Source organism: Oryctolagus cuniculus, chromosome 1 (assembly GCF_051225735.1).
Source record: "Oryctolagus cuniculus isolate XC-2025 breed Fujian yellow rabbit chromosome 1, ASM5122573v1, whole genome shotgun sequence".
In the NCBI taxonomy this organism is placed as follows: domain Eukaryota; kingdom Metazoa; phylum Chordata; class Mammalia; order Lagomorpha; family Leporidae; genus Oryctolagus; species Oryctolagus cuniculus.
The window spans coordinates 104,192,501-104,212,734 of NC_142867.1; the positions used below are offsets into that span (position 1 = coordinate 104,192,501).

At 43.0% G+C, this 20,234-nt stretch overlaps 1 protein-coding gene, 1 non-coding gene and 1 pseudogene across 8 annotated transcripts in view; 1 reads left to right on the top strand and 2 right to left on the bottom strand.

The window, feature by feature from the left end:
- SDHD (succinate dehydrogenase complex subunit D) overlaps window positions 1-20,234 on the top strand; it is a 65,710-nt gene that overhangs the window by 19,042 nt on the left and 26,434 nt on the right. For 5 of the 7 annotated variants that reach the window (XM_089334007.1, XM_089333994.1, XM_089334022.1 and 2 more), the window contains one exon: window positions 5,137-6,077. The exons of the other annotated variants lie outside the window; for them this stretch is intronic. In XM_089334007.1, the coding sequence (XP_089190133.1) occupies window positions 5,137-5,302 (166 nt within the window). In that variant the 3' untranslated portion in view covers window positions 5,303-6,077. Of the gene's footprint in view, window positions 1-5,136; window positions 6,078-20,234 lie in introns of those variants that run through there. 7 annotated transcript variants of the gene reach the window in all.
- LOC127485298 (small nucleolar RNA SNORA11) lies at window positions 2,362-2,464 on the bottom strand. The gene has a single exon (XR_007912409.3). It is a non-coding gene; the product is annotated as a small nucleolar RNA SNORA11 (small nucleolar RNA).
- Window positions 14,195-14,530, bottom strand: LOC149128532 (cytochrome c oxidase subunit 6C pseudogene; annotated as a pseudogene).

Here is a 20,234-nt window from a genome sequence, read left to right on the forward strand (position 1 = left end):
ATCTCATCTCATCTCATCTCATCTCATCTCATCTCATCTCATCTCATCTCATCTCATCTCATCTCATCTCATCTCATCTCATCTCATCTCATCTCATCTCATCTCATCTCATCTCATCTCATCTCATCTCATCTCATCTCATCTCATCTCATCTCATCTCATCTCATCTCATCTCATCTCATCTCATCTCATCTCATCTCATCTCATCTCATCTCATCTCATCTCATCTCATCTCATCTCATCTCATCTCATCTCATCTCATCTCATCTCATCTCATCTCATCTCATCTCATCTCATCTCATCTCATCTCATCTCATCTCATCTCATCTCATCTCATCTCATCTCATCTCATCTCATCTCATCTCATCTCATCTCATCTCATCTCATCTCATCTCATCTCATCTCATCTCATCTCATCTCATCTCATCTCATCTCATCTCATCTCATCTCATCTCATCTCATCTCATCTCATCTCATCTCATCTCATCTCATCTCATCTCATCTCATCTCATCTCATCTCATCATCTCATCTCATCTCATCTCATCTCATCTCATCTCATCTCATCTCATCTCATCTCATCTCATCTCATCTCATCTCATCTCATCTCATCTCATCTCATCTCATCTCATCTCATCTCATCTCATCTCATCTCATCTCATCTCATCTCATCTCATCTCATCTCATCTCATCTCATCTCATCTCATCTCATCTCATCTCATCTCATCTCATCTCATCTCATCTCATCTCATCTCATCTCATCTCATCTCATCTCATCTCATCTCATCTCATCTCATCTCATCTCATCTCATCTCATCTCATCTCATCTCATCTCATCTCATCTCATCTCATCTCATCTCATCTCATCTCATCTCATCTCATCTCATCTCATCTCATCTCATCTCATCTCATCTCATCTCATCTCATCTCATCTCATCTCATCTCATCTCATCTCATCTCATCTCATCTCATCTCATCTCATCTCATCTCATCTCATCTCATCTCATCTCATCTCATCTCATCTCATCTCATCTCATCTCATCTCATCTCATCTCATCTCATCTCATCTCATCTCATCTCATCTCATCTCATCTCATCTCATCTCATCTCATCTCATCTCATCTCATCTCATCTCATCTCATCTCATCTCATCTCATCTCATCTCATCTCATCTCATCTCATCTCATCTCATCTCATCTCATCTCATCTCATCTCATCTCATCTCATCTCATCTCATCTCATCTCATCTCATCTCATCTCATCTCATCTCATCTCATCTCATCTCATCTCATCTCATCTCATCTCATCTCATCTCATCTCATCTCATCTCATCTCATCTCATCTCATCTCATCTCATCTCATCTCATCTCATCTCATCTCATCTCATCTCATCTCATCTCATCTCATCTCATCTCATCTCATCTCATCTCATCTCATCTCATCTCATCTCATCTCATCTCATCTCATCTCATCTCATCTCATCTCATCTCATCTCATCTCATCTCATCTCATCTCATCTCATCTCATCTCATCTCATCTCATCTCATCTCATCTCATCTCATCTCATCTCATCTCATCTCATCTCATCTCATCTCATCTCATCTCATCTCATCTCATCTCATCTCATCTCATCTCATCTCATCTCATCTCATCTCATCTCATCTCATCTCATCTCATCTCATCTCATCTCATCTCATCTCATCTCATCTCATCTCATCTCATCTCATCTCATCTCATCTCATCTCATCTCATCTCATCTCATCTCATCTCATCTCATCTCATCTCATCTCATCTCATCTCATCTCATCTCATCTCATCTCATCTCATCTCATCTCATCTCATCTCATCTCATCTCATCTCATCTCATCTCATCTCATCTCATCTCATCTCATCTCATCTCATCTCATCTCATCTCATCTCATCTCATCTCATCTCATCTCATCTCATCTCATCTCATCTCATCTCATCTCATCTCATCTCATCTCATCTCATCTCATCTCATCTCATCTCATCTCATCTCATCTCATCTCATCTCATCTCATCTCATCTCATCTCATCTCATCTCATCTCATCTCATCTCATCTCATCTCATCTCATCTCATCTCATCTCATCTCATCTCATCTCATCTCATCTCATCTCATCTCATCTCATCTCATCTCATCTCATCTCATCTCATCTCATCTCATCTCATCTCATCTCATCTCATCTCATCTCATCTCATCTCATCTCATCTCATCTCATCTCATCTCATCTCATCTCATCTCATCTCATCTCATCTCATCTCATCTCATCTCATCTCATCTCATCTCATCTCATCTCATCTCATCTCATCTCATCTCATCTCATCTCATCTCATCTCATCTCATCTCATCTCATCTCATCTCATCACAATGACTCAAGATTCCTGTTGGGTGTGTTGTAAACAGAGGAGCCATTCTTCAGGCCCCTTGCTCTGAGCATACCCCCAGCTTCTGTTTCTAAATTGTACCCTTTTCCTGCTTGCATTGTCTGTTCACCACACTGTAGGCAGAGTGACTTTAAAAAAAATTATTTATTTGAAAGAGTGCCAGAGAGGGAGGGAGAGACGGAGAGATGTATTCCATTTGCTGGTTCGTACTCCAAATACCTGCAACTGTTGGGGCTGGACCAGGCTGAAGCTTGAAGCCAGAAGCCAGAATCACCATCTGGATGTCCCAGTGGATGGCAGGAATTCAGATACTTGGAGTGTCATCTGCCTTCCAAGTGCAGTAGTAGGAAACTGGATCAATAGCAGAAGCAAGACTCCATCCCAGGCACTACAGTATGCAATTCAGTGGCAGCTTAACCCAGTACACCAAAGTGCCTGCTCCCAGAGTGACCTTTTTAAAAAGAAAAATTATATTTCTCCAACAAAGATTTGCAGATGGGCAATATGCATATGAAAAGTTAAATTGTCTTTGGAGAAACACTAATCAAAGCTACAGTGAAATACTACTTCGCACCTGCTGGGATGACTGTTATTAAAAAGGTAGAGAATGACAAGGGTTGTCCAGAATGTGGAACAGTTACACATTTCTGCTGGGAATATAAAACACTGTAGCCACTTTGTAAAGTGATTTCACAGTCCTGACCAAAGCTTCAACATAGAGTTACCATATAATTCAGCAATTCCACTTTTATCTGTATACCTGGGAGAATTGAGAACATGTGTCCTCGCAAATACTTCTACAGGAATTCTTATAGCAGCATTACTTTATTAGCTGAAAAGTAGAAATAATCCAAATATCCACCTCTGATGAATAGCTAAAGAAAATATGGCATGTTTGTACAAATAGAATAATATCATTGAGCTTTGTAAAGGAATGAAGTATGCTACCGTATGGATGAACATGGGAAACATACTAAGTGACAGAAACATGTCACAAAGGACCCATATTGTATCATTTCTTTTGTATGTAAAGTCCAGAGTAGGCAAATCCATAGAGACAAAAAGAAAATTAGTGGATGTGAAATGGGCTGGTGGCTTTTTGGGGGTGATGGTTGTGTTAGGGAATTAAGTAGTGGAGATAGTTGGACAATTTTATGGATAAACTACTGAACTGTGCATTTCGAAAGGCAAATTTTATGATACGTGAATTACAGCTCAATAGAACTGCTATAGAAAATACTTAGGATATTCCCTGCTTAAAACATGTCAATGGTTTCCTATTACATTCAGATAAAATTCAAACTCTTTGTCATGACCCTCAAGGCCTTTTGCAGTCTGTTCCTTCATTTCTCTGATCTCCACTCCAGCCATACTGACCTCTTTACTGTTCCACAGAGATGACAAGGTCATTGTCACTCTTTAAAACTTGTATTTGTTTTATTTATTTGAATGGCAGAGACACATAGAGATCTTGCTTTGGAAGCAGAGCTAGGACTTGAATGCAGGGACTCTGATATGAGATGCAAGCATCCCAAGTGCTGTCTTAACTGCTGTACCAAATGCCTGCCCCAGTAGTTTTATTTTGAAAGGCAAAGCTACAGAGAGAGGTCATGCATCCACTGCTTCACTGAAATGTCCGCAACAGCTGGAGCTGGGCCCAGCTGAAGCCAGGAGCCTGGAATTCATGCAGGTCACCCGTGTGGGTGACAGGGACCCAGCATGTTGAGCCATCACTGCTGGTCACTAGGATGTGCATTAGCCTGAAGCTGGAATCAAGCAGAGCCAGGCCTCTAACCTGAGCACTCTGGTGCGGGATGTCAGTGTCCCAAGTAGCAGCGTTGTCACTTATTTGAAATGTCCTTATTTATGTTATCTTTCCTGAAATATTTCTTCATATTTCATGTGTATTTACTTTTCCTTTCTGCTTCACTAGACTGTTCCATAAGGGCAGGGATGCCATTTTATTGTGCTCCTAACATTCGACAAGTTCTGGCACATATTTGCTCAGTAAATTATTTTTTTAAAAAGATTTATTTATTTATTTGAAAGAGTTACACAGAGAGAGGAGAAGCAGAGAGAGAGAGAAAGAGAGAGAGAGAGGTCTTCCATCCGCTCATTCACTCCCCAGTTGGCCGCAACAGCTGGAGCTACACCGATCTGAAGCCAGGAGCCAGGAACTTCTTCCAGGTCTCCCACGTGGGTGCAGGGGCCCAAGGACTTGGGCCATCTTCCACTGCTTTCCCAGGCCATAGCAGAGAGCTGGATCAGAAGTGCAGCAGCTGGGACTAGAACCGGTGCCCGTATGGGATGCCAGCAGTGTAGGCAGTGGCTTTACCCGCTATGCCACAGTGCCGGCTACTGCTCAGTAAATTCTTGAGTTAATGAACACTGTCGAGTTCAGTTGAAAACAGTAACATTTTATAAATAGAACAGCAATTAGTTACTGTCTTAATAAATGACTCAAAAATTGAATCTGAATACTGGGAGGATGTTTTGTCACGTTATTAGGGAACTCTGGATTCCTTCATTTTGGTTTGTGAATCTTACTAATATGAGTTGCTTTGATTTACCATCTCCAAAAAGTATAGAGTAATTCTACCTATAAAAGTAACTGTTCTGAGTCCCCTGAAGAGGCAGTTGTTGGAGAGGCGGATGGAGACACAAGTTATCTATATAGCCTTCTAAATTCCCTTGTGATTTTTTTCATTTGTGCTATTTTTTTTCCTTTAGGGGCCTTGGACAAGTTGTTACTGACTACGTGCATGGGGATGCACCACAGAAAGCTGCCAAGGCAGGCCTTCTGGCACTCTCGGCTTTAACCTTTGCTGGCCTTTGTTATTTCAACTACCACGATGTGGGCATCTGCAAAGCTGTCGCCATGCTGTGGAAGCTCTGACCTTCCTGACTTAATGCCTTAAGAATTGATTTTATGCCTCTGCTCTGTCATGCATTCAACTCACCAAAAGGAGGAAGTAACAGATTAAGGCCATGGGTGTACAAACTTGTCCCAATCACTTGGTTATTTTCAGAATTTACTCATTGAGAGAAAGATTTGAGAATTGCTAGCTAATGAGTTGCGAGACTGAGTTCTGCATTCTGGTAAGTTGTCACCCAGTTTCTCATGAGACTCGCAGTGTAACTAAGCATTGTCTGTGAGCCTTTGCCTTTTAATTTATCAGTCTCTTAAAGGGAACTGAGCTTTACTGCTATCAGTACAAGATCAGACTCTTCCATAGTTGTCCTAGGAATAACGGACAAAGGGAAAGACTTAATTCATGAGTAAAGACTGTGGAAAATTAGTGCTGAATATTTGCAGTCTCCCACTCTGTTCAGATGATAGCAGCTCCTGGTGGTTACATGTCCTAGGGAAACCTCGAAATTAGGAAATGCTGATAACGCACATTACAGATTTTTAAATGCTACAAAGAAAAGCTTAGAAAACTTCATCTAAAGAAGTTCCATTTGGAAAGTGGTCCTCCTGGTAGATGTAATAAACACTTCAAATTCTAAACTGAAACTTAATGCTCAAATGTTTGATTTGTCCTAAAATAATCTGTGCATAAATATAAAACTGTAAGTAATTGTTATTTCCCACTCTGTCAATCTTGAGAAAATGCATTGAGAAGAATTTTTTAAAATAAAATGTATAATAAAAAATGTGTTCTACCTTTTTTAATGTATTAGTTGTTTCTTGTTCCTTGCTCCTGCCTTTGGATCAGCGCGGTGCGCCGGCCTCAGCGCGGCGGCCATTGGAGGGTGAACCAACGGCAAAGGAAGACCTTTCTCTCTGTCTCTCACTGTCCACTCTGCCTGTAAAAAAAAAAAAAAAAAAAAAAAAAGAATTAAATGTCTGTTGTATCCAGAATTTAAAAACAGAATGAGTGTTAAAATTTCCTTCTGGGCCGGCGCCGTGGCTCACTAGGCTCATCCTCCACCTGCGGCCCCGGCACCCCGGGTTCTAGTCCCGGTCGGGGCGCCGGATTCTGTCCCGGTTGCCCCTCTTCCAGGCCAGCTCTGCTGTGGCCAGGGAGTACAGTGGAGGATGGCCCAGGTTCTTGGGCCCTGCACCCCATGGGAGACCAGGAAAAAAGCACCTGGCTCCTGCCTTCGCCTCAGTGCGGTGCGCCAGCCACAGAGGCCATTGGGATGTGAACCAATGGAAAAAGGAAGACCTTTGTCTCTCTCTCTCACTGTCCACTCTGCCTGTCACAAAAATAAAATAAAAAGTTTCCTTCTGAAGCTTAACAGGTAAATCAGATATAAACTGCTGTTATTCAAAAAAAGATTGACATGCAATACACTGAAATAGTAAGTGTAAGTAAATTGGTATGAGTAAAATATTAAGATTTAGTAATAGGACTAGAATTGTATCCAGACAATGGTGTTCTATGAAAACCCGCCCTTTTTTTTTTTTTTTTTTTTTTTGACAGAGTGGACAGTGAGAGAGAGAGAGACAGAGAGAAAGGTCTTTTTGCCGTTGGTTCACCCTCCAATGGCCGCCGCGGCCGGCGCCACACCAATCCGAAGGCAGGAGCCAGGTGCTTCTCCTGGTCTCCCATGGGGTTCAGGGCCCAAGCACTTGGGCCATCCTCCACTGCATTCCCTGGCCACAGCAGAGAGCTGGCCTGGAAGAGGGGCAACCGGGACAGAATCCGGCGCTCCGACCAGGACTAGAACCCGGTGTGCCGGTGCCGCTAGGCGGAGGATTAGCTTAGTGAGCCACGGCGCCAGCCGAAAACCAGCTTTTGTAAGTCAGATTATGTTCTTTTATTGTCTGAGAACTGAGCATATGGCATGTTGGTTTCTCCTGGCAATATAGAGAACTGGGACTTAGCACATTTCGCCACTGAAGACTTCACTCCGGAGACTTAGGGCAGACTGTTGAAGGGGCTAGCTAGGAGGTAGGTCTGTTTGTGGGACCTGGTGTTGTGGTACAGTGGGTTAAGCCATGTCCTGAGAATCCAGGATACTGGCATCACAAGCAGCAGGGTAACCTGCTGCGCCTCAGCACCTGCCTCTTACCTGGTAGGCTAAATGCCTGTTGCAGTAGGAAGTTTGAATTGTGCTTTAGAAAGAGTTTAGGTGGCATTAGGAAGGCTGATAAGAGGCAAAGGACATGAAAGGACAGGTAGAAGAAAGGACTTGAACCTTGACAGTGGCAGTGGAAAGTAGGAATCAATTTCAAAAAGTGTTGTAGGAGTCCAACGTTCACTCATTCATTTGATAGAGAGTAAGTACCTCATGTAATTGACACTGGACTAAGCACTATGGATAAAGGAAACTTTATCTCTTAAAGGAGTCCATAGTCAAATTGGAGCAATAAGTAAATGATTGCAATGTTGTGTTGTATTGTGTAATGAATGCAAAAGATGCAGCAACAGTTTTCCCTAAGCTTCCTGGAAGAGAAGGTTCTTGACCTGAGTGCACAAAGATACAAAGCTGAGAGCAGCCAAGGAAGCTGGGGTGAGTTGTGAGGAGTGCAGGACTGGAGAGCGAGCGGAAAGTTGCATGTGATTTGGCACAATCACCGCAGAGAGAGGGATTGTACGTGACTATGGTGTGGTAAAAACTGACTTTCATCTTGATGTCAATAAGGGGGTCACTGAAGACTTAATTGAAAAAATGACATGGTCAGATTTTTATTGTAAATAGGTAATGCTGGTAGCTGTGTGAAGGATGAGTTTGAGGAAGGTAAGCATGGGAACATTGTCTCAGTTGTCCAGATATAAATGATGAACTCGGAAGACAGTGGTAGCCAGAAAGGGAGAAGGCAATCAAGAGAGTTTTAGAGCTTAGTAACAGTGTGTGGAAGACTGAGCAGGGAAGGAAGCTCTGCTCAGTTTGTCATAAGTAGGTGGAAGGGAGGTGGTGTCAAAGTTTTTGGTGGGAAATTAGATACGGTAGTGGGAGTTTTGGATGTATGAGATATCCAGGAAGAGAGAAAAATTTGTAGACTTTATTTTCCCTGAGAAACATGTATTTGTGAGCTTAAGAACTGTATTGGAGGGGCTGGCACTGTGGTACAGTGGGTTAACACCCTGGCCTGAAGTGCTGGCATCCCATATGGGTGCTGGTTCGAGACCTGGCTGCTCCACTTCTGATCCAGCTCTCTGCCATGGCCTGGGAAAGCAATAGAAGATGGCCCAAGTCTTTGGGTCCCTGTACCTGCATGGGAGACCCAGAGTAAGCTTCTGGCTCCTGGCTCCTGGCTTCGGATGGGCACAGCTCCAGCCGTTACGGCCAGTTGGGGAATGAACCATTGGATGGAAGACCTTTCTTTCTGCCTCTCCTCTCTGTGTAACTCTGACTTTCAAATAAATAAATAAAATCTTAAACTGTATTGGAAGTTAAAGACCCCAATGATCATTTCCAGTGTGATCCAAAGGCTAATTTTATCAGTGTTTCTTCTAATAAAGTTAGTCTCCCAGTTGCATAGCATGCTGGTGGTGGTGGCATGTACAATATATCTTATGATTCTGCTTTCAGAAAGATAGTTTGTCATGTTGAGTCTCAGACTAAATGAGATACTTGTAAAAGTTTGTGGGAAAATGCAATTTAAAATTGTTTATTTTGCTGCAAAAATATTTCAAAACCCATGCATAATTTTTTCATAATACAAATTTCCATGAATTTTTTGGAGACCTCATGTATATGAGATGCATATTTGAAAAAGAACATGACAAGAGGAGGATATACCAGGGATGAGTCAAGCCCAGCCTCCCAGAATCTTTCATTTCTTTTTTTTTTTTTTGTGACAGGCAGAGTGGACAGTGAGAGAGAGAGACAGAGAGAAAGGTCTTCCTTTTGCCGTTGGTTCACCCTCCAACGGCCGCCGTGGCCGGCGCGCTGCGGCCGGCGCAGCACGCTGATCCAATGGCAGGAGCCAGGTACTTATCCTGGTCTCCCATGGGGTGCAGGGCCCAAGCACCTGGGCCATCCTCCACTGCACTCCCGGGCCACAGCAGAGAGCTGGCCTGGAAGAGGGGCAACTGGGACAGAATCCGGCGCCCCGACCGGGACTAGAACCCGGTGTGCCGGCGCTGCAAGGCAGAGGATTAGCCTAGTGAGCCGCGGCGCCGGCCAGAATCTTTCATTTCAATCTTTAATTTCAGACTTTAGAAGATTTTAAGAAGTAAATTGCAGTGTCATTAGTCCTAGGCATAAAACTTGGTACTAATGGAAGGCTTTCGTCTACCTTAATTACAAACTGTTATTAAATATTACTTAAGAGGATTATGATTAAACCATCCATGACATTTGTAAAGGTTCAAATTCATTTTTATTATAATTTTTAATTTTATATTAATTTTATTATAATCAAATAAAATTTTATAATTATATTCATTTTTATTATAATTAAGCTAACATCACATGCTCAGCCTCTTCAGGAAGTCTATTTTTATTGGGAAAAAGAGAGAATCTTCCATCCTCTGGTTCACTCCCCAAATGCCTACAATAGCTGGGACTGGGCTAGGCTGAAGCCAGGAGCCAGGAGCTTCATCTGGGTCTCCCACATGGGTGCAGGGGACCAAGCACCTGGGCCATCTTCTGCTTTTTCAGGTGCATTAGCAGGGAGCTGCATTGGAAGTGGAGCAGCTGGGACACGAACTGGAGCCCATATGGGATACAGGCGGCTGCTCTACCCATACACCACAATGCCAGCCCCCTATTTATTTGAAAAGCAGAAAGAGGCAGACAGAGATCCTCCATCCATTGTTTCACTTCCCAAATGCCTGCAACAGCCAGGGCTGGGTCAAGTCAAAGCCAGGAGCCAGGAACTCTGAGTTTCTCTTGTGAATGGAGAAACCCAAGTACTTGGGCCATCACCTGCTGCCTCCCAAGGTGCACATTAGCGGGAAGCAGGAATTGGAAGTGGAGCCGGGACTCAAACTAGGACATACTAATAATAATAATAATAATAATAATAAGGAGAAGGCGAAGAAGTGCAGATATTAGGAAGTTAGGAAACCCCTCTGGGCAGTATGCTGACATCACAAGCCATCCTGAATGCTCATCCATGGACAGTGTGTGTGTGTTAATTCCTAGTTCTTCAGCCAGATGGTGATCTTTTAACAGAGCTGTCAGTTCAGCTATTGGGAGCTGTGGGTTACAAAGTACACCTTGTGAGCACAAAGTACACCTTGATTCTTTTTCAGGGAGGAGTCATCATCAAATGGTGATATGTCAGGGTTGTGCAGGTAAATGATTAGGGTAAGCAGGAGATTTCAGCTGAAGCATTTAGTACTTAAGAAGGAAGCAGATAATGCATTAATATAATAGACAGTAGTGAACATATATGAGTTCCTAGTTTCGAATGAAGCTAGTTTTTTTTTTTTTTTTAAGATTTATGTATTTGAAAGGCAGAGTTACAGAGGGAGCAGGAGAGAGAGAGAGAGAGCGAGAGAGTGCGAGCTTCTATCTGCTGGTTTACTCCTCAAATGGCAGCAGTGGCCTGGCTCAGCCCTGGCTGAAGCAAGGAGCCAGAAAATCCATCCGGATGGATAGCTTAAGCACGTGGGCCATCTTCTGATGCAGAGAGCTAGATTGGAAGTGGAAGAGCATGGCTTGAACTGGTGCTCATATGGGATGCTGGTGTGGAAGGCAATAGCTTAACTTGCTATATACCACAATGTCAATCCCTGTGATGCTAGTTTTTAGCATTAGTTTATCAACCCTGTGTTTCATGGACAAACATTGAGGAGGGTTTAGCATAGTTAGGAAGTTCCCAAGGTTATTGTAGGAAAGGTAATTATTTAGGAAAGAAAATGTTGGAGATCTGTGTCCAATGAGCAGAGCTTTGGGATATTACTTAGATCAGCTCATACAGTGTTTTTTTCTTTAAAAAAGAATATTTTTCTTTAAAAATATTTTTAAAAATTATGTTTCTTTAAAAAAGAATACTTTTTTTCTTAAAAAAAAAAGAATATTTATTTGGAAGGCAGAGTGACAGAGAGACAGAAATCTTTCATTTGCTGGTTCATTCCCCAAGTGGCTGCATTGGCCAGGTCTGGGAGCCTGGCTTCATCCAGGGTTCCCACATGGGTGCAGGCGTCCTTGCACTCAGGCCATCTTCTGCTGCTTTCCCAGGTGCATTAGCTGGGAGCTGGATTGGAAGCGGAGCAGCTGGGTCTTGAACCAGCACTCATATGGGATGCTGGCATCGTAGTGCATCTTAACCAGCTGTACCACAATGCCAGACCCTCAAGCTTATCTTATTATTTTAATTTCTCTCCTTTCATGGAATAATAAATTAGAACATTATGGCTCTCTGGGACACTCCAAAGAGGGTTTATATGTAAAGGTCTCTTAATACTTCTGTTATTCTGTTTTTAGGTCTTAAGTTTAGGGAAAAAAACTGTCAGAAATTGGCTACTAAAAATATGCGGAAACCATATATCCAAAAAAAAAAAAATACAAGAAGCTGTTTGCTTTAAAGTGGTAATACACATTGGGGGCCAGCACTGTGGTGCAGTGGGTTAAGCCACTGCCTGCAGTGCTGGCATCCCATGTGGATGCCAGTTTGAGTCCTGGCTGCTCCCCTTCCAATCCAGCTCACGATAATGCACCTGGGAAGGCAGCGGAAGATGACCCAAGTGCCTGGGCCCCTGCCACCCACTTGGGAGACTTGAATGAAGCTCCTGGCTTCTGGCTGTTGTGGCAAATTGGGCAGTGATGAAGTAGATGGAAGATCTCTCTGTGTTTCTCTCCTATCTATGCCTTTCAAATAAATTAAAACACCTTTTTTTTTTTTTTAAAAAAAAAGAGATAATAGGAAACTTGTTTAGAAATGTGGATATTTTTCTAAGCCTGATTCATGTGCATTACAATGGATACCCTGGCATGGGGTTTGTAAAATAAAAAGAGAAACAGAAAAATAAAGAGAAAAATCTAGAGTATGACAAAGATGCAAGACTGTTTTTGAAGAGCAATCTTATCCTGTCCAGCTGATTTTCTCTTGTAAAATGATTCTTAAGCTCTCTTGGGGCCTACAAATATTTTGTTTTAAGATTTATTTATTTATTTTTTAAAGATTTATTTATTTTACTTGAAAGAGTTACACACACACACACACACACACAGAGTCTTCCATCCGCGGTTCACTCCCCAATTGGCCACAACGACTGGAGCTGTGCTGATACGAAGCCAGCAGCCAGGAGCTTCCTCCAGGTTTCCTACGCATGTGCAGGGGCCCAAGGACTTGGGCCATCCTCTACTGAAAGTCAGAGTTACACAGAGGGAGAGAGCTGTTCCATCTGCTGGTTCATTCCCCAGATGGCTGCAATGGCCAGGGTGAAGCTAGGAGCCAGGAGTTTCATCTGGGTCTCCCACATGATTGGCAGGGGCCCAAACACTTGGACCACCTTCAGCTGCTTTCCCAGGAGCATCAGCAGGAGCTGGATTAGAAGCAGAGTAGGTGGGACTTGAATTGCTGCCCATGTGGGATGGTAGCACCGCAGGCAGCGGCTTCATCCATTATGCCACGATACTGGTCCCAGGTTTATTAATCTTAATTATCTTCAAATGTATGTTTTTATACATACGCAAATGCAAAAATACATTTAAAGCTTTTTGTTTTAGTTTTGAGGCATAATTAACCTCATCAGCATATTAGGCAAGCACATGCATTAAACTGTAAAGATTTCCTTGATAAATAGACAAAACATATCTGCATTCACATATTTGTATTCTTTGTTTTGCAAATGATTATTTGTGGTGTAGCCTTTAGCATAAATATTAATTATAATCCTTCACCACAGCCACATATTTTTAAGGATTTACCCGTTTATTTTGAAAGTCAGAGTCACAGAGAGAGAGGGAGAGACAGAGACAGAGAGATCTTCTTTTTATTGGAATGCTCCCTAGATGGCCACAACAGCCAGGGCTGGCCAAACTAAAGCTGGGAGCTGGGAGCTTCTTCCGGATCTCCCATGTTTGTGCAGGGGCCCAAGCATCCTCAGCTGCTTTCCCTGGCACATTAGCAGGGAACTAGGTTGGAAGTGTGGAAGTGGAGCACTCAGGTCTCAAACCCGCCCCCATATGGGATGCTGGCACTGCAGATGGCATCTTAACCCCCTATGCCACAGCGCCAGCCCCTGCAACAGATTTCTTTCCTCTCAGAGACAGAGAGAGCGAGCCGGAAGGCAGGTGACTAGGAGCTGACATACCTCAGTCCACACACTAATCCTACCCAAGGGCAAAGGAGCTTTCTTTGAAACACATTAATTGATGGCCAATCTGCATAAAAATATTGTGAAAGGCATATTAAAACCATGGTGTGTGACCAATGTTTTGTATTGTCTATCTTCTAAATTGCCCATCTAAAGATGCTTTACTAATTAAAGAATAAGAGGGGAAAAGAAGAAACACATGGAAAATAGCCCCAAATAAGATGGTAGAAATGAAATCCAGATAGAACACTGATCACTATGAGAGTAAATGGGTTACACTTAATGCTTAGAATTGGAGACTGTCAGATTAAGTGGAACAAAATTCAGTTACATACTATAAAAGAGATAACCTCATATATTTCATGTTTCATAGTTTGGGAACACAGGTCAGTGACAAACTTCTATGGAATTCAATCCAAAGAAATTCTTTTTTTTTTTTTAATTTTCATTAGTTTTTAACAGATTCAATGTGATTTGTAGATACAATTCTAAGAACATGAGAACATGATTATATTCCCTTCCTCCCTCCCTCCCTCCCTCCCTCTAACCCATCCTCTTTCCTTCTCCCTTTTTGTCTTTTTTTTTTTTTAAGTTTCAAAGAACTTCTTTACATCCCCAAATCACTTTGCACTCTGAAAGATCCTAGCCTTCTTCATCTCCTCAAAATCTTTCATGGAATCTTACTTTCTGTAGAAATCTGCATATGCCTACTTTCTCGGTTCTGCAACAGCAAACTTGAGCTGCAATGCCCAGGGAGATAGTAAATGCGCCAGCAATATCCATTTTTGGCCAGAAGTCCCTGCATCTGAGGTTTCACCGCAGCCCTGGGCGCCATGTGGTTATTGTCCTTAACATCAGCGTCCTTCCTGGCTGCTGGAGAAAATCCAGAGTTTTATAATAACATGTATTTTCCATGAGCTGTGAAACACTCATATCTATATCTGTAGAAATACAGAAAGGGCCGGCGCCGCGGCTCACTAGGCTAATCCTCTGCCTTGCGGCCCTGGCACACCGGGTTCTAGTCCCGGTCGGGGCGCCGGATTCTGTCCCGGTTGCCCCTCTTCCAGGCCAGCTCTCTGCTGTGGCCAGCGAGTGCAGTGGAGGATGGCCCAAGTGCTTGGGCCCTGCACCCCATGGGAGACCAGGAGAAGTACCTGGCTCCTGCCATCGGATCAGCGCGGTGCGCCGGCCACGCTGGCCATTGGAGGGTGAACCAACAGCAAAAGGAAGACCTTTCTCTCTGTCTCTCTCTCTCACTGTCCACTCTGCCTGTCAAAAAAAAAAAAAAAATACAGAAAGATACCAGACTATCAATGGCAGTTATATGCTATGAACATATTTTATAATCAGCAAAATAGATGTTAAAATAGTGCTTAGGTAGTGCATATTTATCACACTGCTGGAACTGGCCTCTCCCTGCATTTTTTTGATGGAATTTGCTGGGCGGATTTCAGTAGAGATTAGATAGAGGCTGACAATATTAATCTTTGCTTTTAAACCGAAGAGCGTTTGTTGTCTGAAGCCTTCTTTATCCTCATTCTCCAGAAAATATGTTCACTTACTCAGGTAACACTTGAGCACTGCGGAAAGATGTGGAACCAAATATAATTATTTTGTAAGAGTTTTTTTTTTTTTTAAGATTTATTTTATTTAGTTGAAAGGCAGAGTTTCAGAGACAGGGAGAGACACAGAGAGAAAGATCTTCCATCTGCCGGTTCTACTCCCCAAATGGCCACAATGGTTGGGGTGGGTCAGACTGAAGCCAGGAGCCAGCAACTCCATGCACAGGGGTGCCAGGGACACAAGAAACTGGATCAGAAGTGGAACAGCCAGGACTTGAACCAATATGGAATGCTAATATTGCAAGCAGCAGCTTGACCCACTGCACCACAATATTGGCTACTGTATGACATTTTAAATGCTAGTGTAATGGACTATATATATATGTATATATCTATATGTATGTATATATATGATTATATATATGTATATATAATATGTGTGTGTGCATTTTATACACTTATACATGTATACGCACATACATATGTAACCACAACTCAGAGAATGGGGACTTGGGGCCAGCGCTGTGGTGTGATGGGTTAAGGCCCCAGCCTGCAGTGCCAGCATCACATATGGGCGCCGGTTCATGTCCCAGCTGCTCCTCTTTCAGTTTAGCTCTCTGCTGTGGCCTAGGAAAGCAGTGGAAAATGCCCAAGTCCTTGTGCCCCTGCACCTGCCTAGGAGAGCCAGAAGAAGCTCCTGGCTCTTGGCTTCAGATTGGCTCAGTTCTGGCCATTGCGGTCATTTGGGGAGTGGACCAGCAGAATGGAAGTCCTCTCTCTCTCTCTTGCTCTACCTTTCTCTGTAACTCTGTCTTTCAGAGAGAGAAAGAGAGAGAGAGAGAGAGAGAGAGAGAGAGAGAGAGAGAGAGAGAGAGAAAAGAATGGGGCCAATACATTAAAAGAAAAAAAAGCAAAAGATGCTAGCTATAAAAAGAAACCCTAAAATAAATAGAAAACTGTTTTTAGAAAAGAAAATCCCCTTTGTTCTGTCAGGCGTAGTATAGACTGGGAGATGTAGATCTAAACCTGATTTGAGAGTAAAGATGGGGAGAGCTGAACTATTAGGAAAACAGGATAAAGAGAATTTGGAGTTCTTGGAACTAATCCAGACAGACATAGAAAAGAGGAGTGATCAGAGGGGCAGATAAGAAAAGCAGCAGCAATGGGGCCGGTGAAGCTGCCACCTGCAGTGCTGGCATCCCAGTTGGGCACCGGTTCAATTCCCAGCAGCTCCACTTCCAATCCAGCTCTTTAATAGGCCTGGGGACGCAGTAGAAGATCGCTTAAGTCTTTAGGCTCCTGAACCCCGTGGGAGACCTAGAGGAAGTTCCTGGCTCCTGACTTGAGATCGGCCAGCTCTGGCTGTTGTGGCCTTTTGGGGAGTGAACCAGCAGATGGAAGACCTCTCTCTATCTCTGTCTCTGCCCCTGTAACTCTGCCTTTCTACATAAATTTTTTTTTTTTTTAAGAGACAGTAAGGTGGACTGAGGCTTGGATCTAGGGGATCACAGGGATACGGTAGCCAGTGGAAACAGTTCCTGACTGTGGAGTAACCAAAAGATGGACAAGGGAGTCCATTGCAATTTGAAGTTCTGTGTTTGTGTGTGTGTGTGTGTGTATTTGCGTTTTGACAATGTAACTGACTCTTCTGTCCCTCACAAATTTTCAGTAACATCTACTACATGCTTGTAAGAATGTGTGTTTTATTTTGTTTTGCTTTATTTTATTTTGAAAATTCTGTCAAGGGTGAGTTTTCTTTTGCTTTAAATTTAAGAATTACTTTATTTTGGTTATTTGAAAGGCAGAGAGACAGGGAGAGATCTCCTATGTGCTGGTTCACTTTCCAAATGCTCACAGTAGGCAGGTCTGGGCCAGGCTGAAGCCTGGAGCCAGGAACTCAACCTAGGTCTTTTTGAGCCATCCCTGTTATAGGGTGCATGTTAACAGGAAGCTGGAATGATGAGCAGAGACTAGACTTGAATCCAAGCACTCCAACATGGGATGTAGCATGCCAAGTGGCAGTTTCACCACTGCACCAAAATATGCCCCTTGAAGGTGAATTTCATTCAGCTTAAAGCAACAAGGAACATCACATGTTAGATGCCATGGTGATCTGCACACTGTACCAATTCATTGGAAGAAGGAGTTTTGGAGCTAGAAATGATCATGAGAATGTGAGCCTTGGAGGGATTTGTAGAATCTTGGGATAGATTCCATATTGCTTGGAACTCCAGATCTGAAAGGGCAAGAAAACTTCAGGTGACATCCGGGCTCCACTGTGCCTTTATCTTTAGCACATTCAGCCTTGGCCTTGTGCACTGAGTTTCCCCATTCCTACAAGGTGTGATTTGGATGAGGTCCTAACCTAGCCTATCTGGGCTTTGTCTTCTCTCCCAAACCTTACCCATGTCTCTCTTCACACTTCTGGACTAGACAGCAGCAGTGAGGCATTATTTCAGCACAGTTCTACCCTCTTTATAGGATTGCTAAAAAGATTCAATGAAGGTATTAAAATAGTTAGAACATCTTAAAGTGCCCTGTCAATATAAACTTTTATTACTGCATTATTTATTGTTATTTTTAATAATAATGATAGTGAACATTAAATCATCCCAGTGATTACATACCGGGTACACTATCACTTTTCTCTTTGTATACTCATAACCCCTCTCTAAATCTATGGGGTAGGAGGTATTATTTTCATACCCATTTTACAGCTGATGACAAATGCTCAGATTCAGAAATCCAGATTAAATGAAACATACATCCATCTAAAAACTGCCCCTTCAACCCTTAAATATTGTAATAGTGATAGAGAGAGACTTCGGGCTGGGTAGACAGGGTCCATGGGGCCCTTTCCCACCATCCGGAGATGAGTCTTGGAGGATCTGAGGAAAGTCAAGCCACAGGCTTCTGTCAGGGACATTGCTGTCACGCGCTAGTTCTTGTAATCCAGATTTTTGTATGCCGTCGTAACTGGTCTGGGTAATGAGAACTCTGCTCCTTGGGAAAAAGTTTCATGCATTTTCTGTTGTCTTTATTAAGTCTCAGTTGGAACTTTCATCTAATTAACCAATCAAAAGCATCTCTCTCGAGGACCAATCACGAGAACGTCCCCCCTCCCTTTTTTTTTAAATTTACTTGACAGGTAGAGTTATAGATTGTGAGAGAGAGACAGAGAGAAAGGTCTTCCTTCCATTGGTTCACCCCCCAAATGGCCGCTACAGCTGACGCTGCACCGATCCAAAGCCAGGAGCCAGGTGCTTCCTCCTGGTCTCATGCGGGTGCAGGGCCCAAGCACTTGGACCATCCTCCACTGCACTCCCGGGCCACAGCAGAGAGCTGGCCTGGAAGAGGGGCAACCGGGACTAGAACCTGGTGCCCATATGGGATGCTGGCGCTGCAGGCAGAGAATTAACCAAGTGAGCCACGGCGCCGCCCCCACCACAAGTCTGTAAAATCTCCCAGGCAGTCAGCTCTCACTGGCTCTCTCCTTCAGGGATCTGTCTTGGCATTGCCAGGAGTCTTTTTTTCCCCCACCTTCTTGGTTTTTGCTTTAACTAACTTCTCTGCTTTCTTTCAGCCACATCCACTTTACACATTCTTCCTTGTCCATACTCCTCATTCTTTGTGGACACCAGACATGAACCCAGGGGAGAAAAAGAAGTGTAATAACTGCAGACTCCTGCAACAATAGTTTGGCTCACAAAGTGAAGTAATCGTTTGCTTAGAAAACAGATCAGGGGCTGACGCTGTGGCATAGTGGGTAAAGCCACTGCCTACGGCACCAGCATCCTATGGGCACCAGTTCCAGACACCAGCATCCCATATGGGTGCCAGTTCAAGTCGCGGCTGCTCTGTTTCTGATCCAGCTCCCTGCTAATGCCCCTGGGAAAGCAGTGGAAAATGATCCAAGTGATTGGGCTACACGCACGTGGAAGGCCTGCAAGAAGTTCCAGGCTCCTGGCTTCAGACCCTCCCAGCTTTGTCCGTTGCAGCCATCTGGGGAGTGAATCAATGGATAGAAGATCTCTCTCTCTGTAACTTTGCCTTTCAAATAAATATTTTTTTAAAGAAAAGAGCTACAAATAACTCCACAGAAATATGAGGAAGGGTAAATAGACAAATGACCTTTAAATATTGGAAAATAGCAACATCATTTTAATTAATAAAACCATTATTAAATACCATATCACTTATGCAATTAGCAAGGATGAGAAAAGATCTTGATCACATAATTGGTGAAGTTACAGTGAAGCATAACTTGGAAAAAGCCATCCTGACTATAGTTAGTCTTCTTGACCATGAGTGTATATCTGTTGAGAGGTTCTCTATTTCTTCTAATAAGTTTTATCATTTTTCTCTGAGTGGTTGTTTTCTTACCTAAATTATATTATTTCCAATATATTCCTTCTTACTCTTATAAATGAGATTTTTAAAAATCATGTTTTCTGGCTTGTATATTTAGGTGAAATTATTTTTTGGCTCTATGTAATATTTTACAAAATTTATTTGCTAACTTTGGTGATGTAAAGATGGCCAATAAACACATGAAAAGATTCTCAAAATCTGCTAATTAGGGAAATGCACATCAAAACTGCAATATAACTTCACCTTCATTAGGGTGGTTATTATTAAAAAAAAAAAAAACTAGGGGGCTGGCACTGTGGGTAGCAGGTAAAGCTGGTGCCTTCAGTGCCAACATCCATATGGGCGCTGGGTCGAGTCCCGACTACTCCACTTCTGATCCAGCTCTCTGCTATGGCCTGGGAAGCAGTAGAGGATGGCCCAAGTCCTTGGGCCCCTGTACCTGTGTGGGAGATCAGGAAGAAGCTCCTAGTTGCTGGCTTTGGATCAGTGCAGCTCTGGCCATTGTGGCCATTTGGGGAGTGAACCAGTGGATGGAAGACCTCTCTCTCTCTCTCTCTCTCTTTCTTCTCTCTACCTCTCCTCTCTGTAATTCTGCCTTTCAAATAAATTTTAAAAATGAGTATTAAAAAAAAAAACCTAGAAAGTGAGTGTTGGAAGGAGGTGGGAGAAATTGGAAGCTTTGTTCACTATTGGTAGGGAAAAAAAATGGTGCCCTGCTGTGCAAAAC